The 8,092-nt window shown below is 37.0% G+C and overlaps 2 protein-coding genes across 6 annotated transcripts; one reads left to right on the top strand and one right to left on the bottom strand.

The window, feature by feature from the left end:
- The first annotated feature begins 350 nt into the window (after positions 1-350).
- Positions 351-4,696, top strand: LOC131635100 (vacuolar sorting protein 18-like). 5 transcript variants are annotated; one of them, XM_058905710.1, is made up of 8 exons: positions 355-852; positions 943-1,064; positions 1,163-1,286; positions 2,227-2,296; positions 2,375-2,537; positions 3,057-3,269; positions 3,384-3,522; positions 4,111-4,696. In XM_058905710.1, exons 4-7 carry the CDS (start codon positions 2,270-2,272, stop codon positions 3,488-3,490), a joined length of 510 nt encoding a protein of 169 aa, XP_058761693.1. In that variant the 5' UTR covers positions 355-852; positions 943-1,064; positions 1,163-1,286; positions 2,227-2,269; the 3' UTR covers positions 3,491-3,522; positions 4,111-4,696. The 5 variants fall into 5 exon arrangements, with proteins under 5 accessions (XP_058761694.1, XP_058761693.1, XP_058761691.1 ...); XM_058905708.1 differs by having other exon boundaries at positions 938-1,064; XM_058905711.1 differs by having other exon boundaries at positions 351-852; positions 938-1,286; positions 4,117-4,696.
- Positions 4,697-6,067: 1,371 nt separating this feature from the next.
- On the bottom strand, positions 6,068-7,435 carry LOC131635104 (uncharacterized). The gene has a single exon (XM_058905717.1). The coding sequence runs from the start codon at positions 7,433-7,435 to the stop codon at positions 6,068-6,070; it is 1,368 nt and encodes a 455-aa protein (XP_058761700.1).
- Positions 7,436-8,092: the final 657 nt, after the last annotated feature.

Genomic DNA, 8,092 nt, shown 5'->3' with positions numbered 1-8,092 from the left:
AGAGACAGCTACAAAACTATGGTTCACTACTAAAATTATGACATTTGCTTAAAAGATTTTACATCAGGTATTAAAATATATGATGCGAAAAATATTTCTCAAAAGATTTTACATCAGACATTTATTTCCAATGATATAAAAAATATATAAAATAATGAAAAAATGTATAACAGTGGTAATATTGTAAATAAAATGAAAAAAAACATGCGGTGGCAGAATTGTAAATAAAATGAAAATTTTGTTATAAATGATTTTACATCGGGCCTAAATAATACCCAATGTGAGAAATGTTACTCACAGTAGGCCTTTACATCAGCTCAGTTAAAACCCGATGGGAAATGTTAGGCACAGTGGGCCTACACATCGGCCCATTCAAGAACCGATGGGAATGTTACGGCCATTTTTTCCCTAAAACCCTAGATATTCTCTACAGACACAAATCTTTTATCTCTTCTTCTTCTTTACGCACAGTGGTCTCTCACTGTAACTTACATCAACCACAAAAAGCTTCCATTATCTTCATAGCAAACACTGCCAAACACAATCACAAACTCCATCTGTCTCTCCATGTCTCCAATGAAAAGTTTCCATTCCCTTCGACCACGTTCAACACAACTCACGGTCTCTCCATCACTTCAAGACCGAATGAAAACCGATAGTAGTACGGCGTTTACTTGCCGTTGAACCGCGCAAAATCTCGTCAGCACCAAAGCCGTACGATCCCAGACGCAAGACCGTACTAGTTCCGCGAACACTGTCGACCATAAGAATCCCGCCGCACCGACGAGCCTCCCTCCTTCATCTTCCCAGACGAGCTCTTCTATCAGCCACCACCACCCTCAGATTTATTAGGTTGTTCTTCCTTCTTTTATTTTAGGTTTTAATGGGTCAAAGTCGTCGATGGGTTTTCATTTTGTTTGTTTGTTTTGTTTTGTAGTTAAGGCCTTGAACGAGATCAAGGATTCTCTGGGTTGGAGAGTTGTTTATGCTTGGGTAGGAGATGATCCTTGTGGTGGTGGTGGTGATCTTCCTCCTTGGTCTGGTGTTACATGTTCTACTGAGCTGTGAGTATTTTATTTTTGTCCTAACTTATGTTTTGTGGAATAAAGTTTGATTTTTTATTTTAGGAAGTTTTGATGTGTTTGTAATTGTTATGGGTTAGATTTGTGGTGTGGTGTTGGTATAATTGGAATCGGTTTGTTGTTGAATTGTACGGAGGTGTATGCGGTGTCGGTTGTTGGGCCTTTTCCTACTTCTGTTACCAGCTTGTTGGATCTTACACGATTGTAAGTATCTTTTTTATTTACCTTTAACTTATCTTTTGATCCTTGGAATTGATTGAAGATTATGCATTGTTGCTTGATGCTAAATAAATGAATTGAAGATTATTCATTGCTGCTTGATCTGAAATAAATGAATCGGGATTGTGGTTTGCAGTTGTATTGTGATCCTTTGTGTTATGGAGAATTGTAGTTAGAGATGTGATTCAACCTCAATGGCTTCTGTGTTGTGGTCGCGGAAGCATATAAAATAAAACCAAGGGAATAACACAAACAACACATATTGAATAATACCTAAGGTTTTTTCATTTCAGAACCATGCTTAGTACATATGGCTGTGTTGGAATTGGATGCCATTAGGGTCGGGGATTTGTGTGGGTATGTTGGTCATGTAGTTTTGCAAAACTATAGGGATTTAACTGGTTTGGTAAAATGTGCTACTACCTAAATTGGTAATGGAAGGTTAGGTTCCTACTGTAGTAATTTTATCTTCTAAAAAACTGTCTTTAAATTCTGCTACTTACACATTCTTTAAATTTAATTTATTTTACTTCAACTTATTTATCTTTTTGAGAAATCAAACCTTATAATAATATTTTTTAAACCTTTTTATTGTAAAACCGAATCCAATTGGTTGGCACTTTCAAACCTCATATTAAGCACACAAGGCTAAAAAAATGTCATGGATATCATGGTTTCTAGAGAATAAAATTTAATTAGAGATTAGAGACAGATGAGTAGTACATTCGTTGAGAAAAATATAGAAATTGCCAAACAAGTTCATCACATATTTGTTTTGGATTTAGTGTTTATTTTATTGTGCTAGCTAGAAATACTATAATTTATTCAATAATTTAATAATTGTGATTTCTTTTTCATTGATTTTCCATTTATAAATAATATTGCTTACCACTTACTTTTTCTCTACCTTTGCTTTTTTTTTTAGTACATTGAAACATTTCCAGGAAAATTAGGAACAAGGAACGGTTATGTGTAAGAAGAAACTTTATCTTGAGGTTTGTATTGTCTCTTCACATCTCTTCTTAATTTCCATTTCAATCATTTTGATTTTCAGTCAAAATTGCAATTGACAGTTGGATCAAGGTAGGCAAGTGTTCACGGTGGACCTTCTTGAACGACAAGCTGCAAAGGGGCGTGGAGTTATCACTTGTATGGCTGCTGGAAACGATGTCATTGTTCTTGGAACTAGCAAAGGATGGGTCATTAGGCATGATTTTGGAGTTGGCGATTCGTTTGGTAAAGTTTCACCTTTTTTGTGTTGATACTTTGTGGATATAAATTTTGTATTGATTTTTGATCTTGCTTTGTGTTCTTCATAGTGAAAATGAATTGGCATTTGAGCCCCTTTTGATAGGCAATCTTAAATTTAGTATTTTGAGTGTCTAATTTATTTGCTATTAGACTGAAATATAGAGTTAGGACCATTCTGTTTTATTGGTTGATAATGCTGGAATTTGTAATTTTTCTTGTGCTTTAATCTATCAAGCACATACTCTGACTCGACATTCCAACACCGATTATTTCAAAAACATAGGAATTTGACACCACTACATATATGATAGTATTTAACATTCATATATCCATCTATTATCAAAAACATAGGGCACTTGTTTGACTTTTACGACACGTGTGTCGGACACCGCGACACACCTACTCTTAGATGTGTCTGTGCTTCATAGGCTTTAATATCAGTATCATGCTTGTTCAGTTGGGTTGATGAGAGTCTGATATATTATTCTTTTTTTTGGAGTACAGAGTTTGATCTGTCTGCAGGTCGTCTTGGGGACCAGTCAATCCACCGGGTTTTTGTTGATCCAGGGGGGTGTCATTGTATTGCCACTATCGTTGGTCAGGGTGGAGCTGAATCTTTCTATACTCATGCGAAATGGACCAAGCCGCGAGTTTTGAGCAAGTTGAAAGGTCTTGTTGTGAATGTTGTTGCATGGAACAGGCAACAGATAACTGAAGGTAGTCAGTTAATTGCTTATCTGGCTATTGTACTATTGTTAATGTACAACGAAGACCCCTGCTCCACATATTTCATTTTCTGCTTGAGGTTCTGATTTAACTTTCAAAATGTAGTTTCCACAAAGGAATTCATTCTCGGTACAGACAATGGTCAACTTCATGAATTGGCTGTGGAGGAGAAAGACAAGAAGGAAAAATATATTAAGTTTCTCATGAATTGACGGAACTTCCAGAAGCTTTAATGGGTTTACAGGTATATCTTCTTTCTAGCGTAATTAATGAGACTAGATATTATGTGATGGCAGTTACTCCTACCCGCCTTTACTTCACTGGCTTTGGTTCACTAGAAGTAAAGTCAAATGCTATAAATTTGCACATTTTTGTTTTTCATTTTCCCCTCTCTTTGGGTGTGTTCATGCCAGTCAATAGGGGCACAATACAAGCATGATAACATAGAATAAACATTTGAGTCACAACACAGCTTTTTGTTTTGTATACTGTTGAATTTTGCTTGAAATCTGTCTTATGTATGTATGTTCTGCAATGAGTTATGTCGAAATAAAGCACAGACAAATATAAGAAGATCATTGGATGTTGTCACAGTTTGCACTTTGTTGAGCAAATATTTAATCTAATATACACGGACATTCACATGTTTTTAGGGAGAATGAGGGGAGGGAGAAGAGTAATTTAATCATTAAGTACTTGTTTTGGGACAAAATATTATCACATGGTTTGTTTAGCAACAAAATTTTAAAGTTCTTTTCCTGTACAACTTCTTGATTTATTTTTCATTTTAAAAGTTTAAAAAATCTTACGATCCTAGGAATATTGAATTTAGCTGCAGAATCAGTAGACCAAGGAAAAAAAAACATGTCAGCAACTAAATGATCTGGTTTATCTTGTTCCAAAACCTGTTTGAGTGGCTCCCTTAGAAGCAAAGTGGATTTCATGAACTTGTCTGGTGCTAATGCTTACTCGGAATTTTCACAACCTTCGAGTAAGCCGGTTTCTTCGGGTGAAGGGAACTTGATGGTTCTGATGCTGATTTTGGCTTTTCCAATTGTTCTAGAAATGAGAAGCACGTTGAGATGGGTGGTTTCTATGGTGATTTTGAATCCTCTTGAAGATAAGACTCTTGCAAGGTCTATACACGGTATGATGTGGTCGTTGGCTAGAAAGGGGAAGAAGATTATGTAAAGATCTTGATTCTGGTTAGCCATGGTGAGTTTGTAAGTTCTAGTTATTTGTAATGAAAGGGAAATGAAATGATAAAGAGTTTGTAAGTTCTGGTTATTTGTAATGAAAGGGAAATGAAATGATAAAGAGTTTGTTATAATTCTGTTGTTTATATAGAGATTAGTGTAGTTACACAGTTTTAATGTCACGTTTTGCATGGGTTGTTAATATATTATTATTTTTATAAAGTTTTGTTTGTATTATTGTTTGAATATTGACAATGGTGTAGCATGCATGGATGAGATATGTACACCACGCGATCCACGAGCTCGTATTTAAAAATAGCAGAGTATACTAATGTTCTTATACTATTTTACTAATGCTGCTTATACTATTTTATGCTTAAAAGTAGAATACATATTACATCGGGCAAAATGGAAAATTGATGTAAAAGCTTATCTATTACATCGGGCAAAGTGGTAAACCGATGTAAAAACTATCTATTACATCGGGCGGACAGGACAACTGATGTAAAATATGGTGTATATATATATTTTATAAAAAAATTGTATTATTTTTCACATCAGACATCTGAGTTCAACCGATGTGGTATGTTCATTTTTCACATCGGGCCTTGGCCCGATGTAAAATGTCTCTTACTTATTACATCGCCTGGCTTTACATCGGGCCCAGATCCGATGTAAAAAGTACTTTTTGCCCGATGTAAAAAGTATTTTTTGCACTAGTGGTTCTTCACAATTAACAATTTACTCTCTTTGCGATCTAAATTAGGATTGCAGACTTTTTATATGCAGCTCTCGGGCCTTGGGCTTTTTTAGAAACAAATTAGGGTTAACCAAGTTAACCTAATTTACACGCCATCTGGTTGTTACAAAACGTGCTGTCAGTGAAATATTCTTGGACGAAATATTCAGCACACAATAAAAAGTTTCCTAAATTGTAGATTGAGAGAAATCAGGAAACACAATTAATAAAATATAACAGCTCCTGCTGTCACACAAGGATGTCATGACATCGGTCATGACATTCACTAACAGAACCTGTATTAGCTTAACACATATGCAACCTGCATAACATAATATCAAACATGTCATGACATCAGTCAAGATATTAAACACTCAGGTATGTTTTACCACAAATGCAGCCAACATGAAAAATATCTACAATCTCCCCCTTTGGCAAATTTTTGGCTAAAACAACCTGTCTCACCATATCAGAGAAACACTAGCAGCAGAAACAAAGCAAACAAAACACAATCAAAGCTAATACAATATAGACAACATACACCACCAGTATGCATACAATGCTCAAACAAATCAAAACCAACCACAAGAGCAACACACGCACAAATAGATCAACACAAATAAGCACATTAGAATTGTTGATCACAAACACCATACCATATTTGTTGTTTTGGGGTGACATTACTACTTCTCCCCCTGTTTGGCCACAAAAGTTGCCAAAGCAAACTACAGTCTTCTCCCCAAATTTCAAATAGGTTCAAACAAAACTTAAACTGAACGAAATCGAATAAAATGCAGACAAAACTAAACGAAAGAGAAAAAAAACAAAAGAAACAAACAAAACTCCAGTTGCATTTACTGCACAAATTCAGACCCACTTGAGGTGTCTGCATAACTTTCTTTCTCGGATCCATCAGCAGGACTGGCACTCTCTTCTTCTAATTCTTCTTCTGGTTCCACTTCCTTCTCTTGTTCATCTTCATTTGCCATCTCTACAGCATCTGCAAATTCCTCATCCTCATCCATTTCCAAATTACTTATCATCTTTTCAATGGATATCTTCCTAGCTTCCAGCTCTTTGCAGGTCTCTTTTAACATTGTTATGACTTCTTCTTTGTTGGCTGATGCTCCAGACTTGGATGTTTCAGTCGATGTCATGACAATGTCTGGAACATGCGTACCCTGAAACAATTTATAGTGGAAAGTCAATGGGCTTTCTCTTTTGCATACTACATCATGCTCATTGAGAATGTTGGGATACTGAGTCAGAATTATGCCACACAGGAGGGATGGAAAGCCAATTGGACCCTTAACACTGAAGTTTCCAGCATGCTTCATAGTTTGGTCGAAAATATATGTTCCATAGTCAAACTTTGCCTTTGTTCCTACAGCATACATGAATCTGCCAAGAACAGTTGAGATAGTGGACTTGTGATTCGTTGGTACCCAATTAGCTGCTCCTATCTTGTGAAGCATTGCATACCTGATGCTCAGCTTACTTGCAATTAGTTTCTCTTTTAAGGGCCAGCTTTTTACCTGCTTGGTTGTGATCACTTGACAAACCTTATTGTCTGTCACTTCAAGCTCAGGTTGAGCTTCATTTGTTGTTGCCAAGAAGTTATTAATCACAAAAGGAGAGAACGAAACACACTTACCTCCCACAAACACCTTTCTGAAGTCCACACTCTTGCTGTTTCTACAATCTTCAGATAGGTTCACCGCAAATTCTTTTACCAGCCTCTCATAACATTTGGGAAGGTTGCACACAGTTTTTAATAGTCCAACTTCCTGACTTAGCTGTAAGATTTCCTTGTTCTCAAGAGAATTTGGAGCCAACTCCCTTTCAACAGCCAGTCTCTTTTGGAGCATATATTTCCACTTGCTGGCACTAGAGGCATAGTGGAATGACACATTATCAATAGGTATTTCAGGAATACTGGCAGCAAGCTTGCTTGTTGTAGGCTTCTTCCTTGATGGAATGTTAGGGACATCCCTTTCAACATCAGACTCAAATTCAACAATTTCCCTCTCCTTTCTTTTCTTTGGAACAACCTTGCTCCAGGACTTTGAGAGACCAACCCCTACACTCTTAGCCACAGCTCTGCTTTTGATAGGACCAGCAGAAGTACTATTCTTCTTGACAGAGTCTTTGACAGTGCTCTTAGCTTCTGCATTCTTTTTAGGGGAACTTTGGGAAATAGCTTTTCCTTTTCTTCTAGTCATTAGCCTGTTGGCTACACTAAGATTCAAAGAGGCAAGCAACTCGTCGTCAGAATACTCATCTAAGTCTACCACATTGGTACTTGTTTCAGTATTGACCTTAGTGTGCTCATTCTATTCGATGTCATTGACATCCTCAGTAACATTGGTATTCTCAGCACCTCCTTGTCCATTCTTAATGATCTCCTCTTCAGCTGGGTCACAACCAGAAGTGTGAGCAACTTCAGCCTTACTAGTGTTCTTGAGGGGATCAGGCATTATGGTTTTAAGAGGGACAGATATCCCAGGCACTTGATGATTTTCCTTCAGAATGCGTGTAACAATCCTGGCAATTGCGTTATCGACATATCTGGTTCCTTCTTTAGTAACTTCCTCTATGGTATTAGATGCAGAAGGTTTGGCGCCCTTGTTACGAATACCCTCCTTGGGCCGTTTTGCATGTGCCGTTTTAGGCTTTGTGGCCTTTAATTCGTCACGGCTAATCGTCCTTAAAGGTACAACCTTCAGACTCCTATTAGGGTTAAAGGACTCATCCGGTTTTGCCGAGTCAGATACGGGAGATGCATCACATGATTGCTAAGACATTCTGAAACTCTTTGAGACAGAACTTGTGTCACTCTTGTGAGAAGAATCCGAGCAGTTCAACCTTAATAAGTAGCG

Source organism: Vicia villosa, unplaced genomic scaffold (assembly GCF_029867415.1).
Source record: "Vicia villosa cultivar HV-30 ecotype Madison, WI unplaced genomic scaffold, Vvil1.0 ctg.001425F_1_1, whole genome shotgun sequence".
Lineage (NCBI taxonomy): Eukaryota > Viridiplantae > Streptophyta > Magnoliopsida > Fabales > Fabaceae > Vicia > Vicia villosa.
The sequence above is the reverse complement of the archived record's forward strand: the minus strand, read 5'-3'. Positions and strand labels throughout refer to the sequence as shown.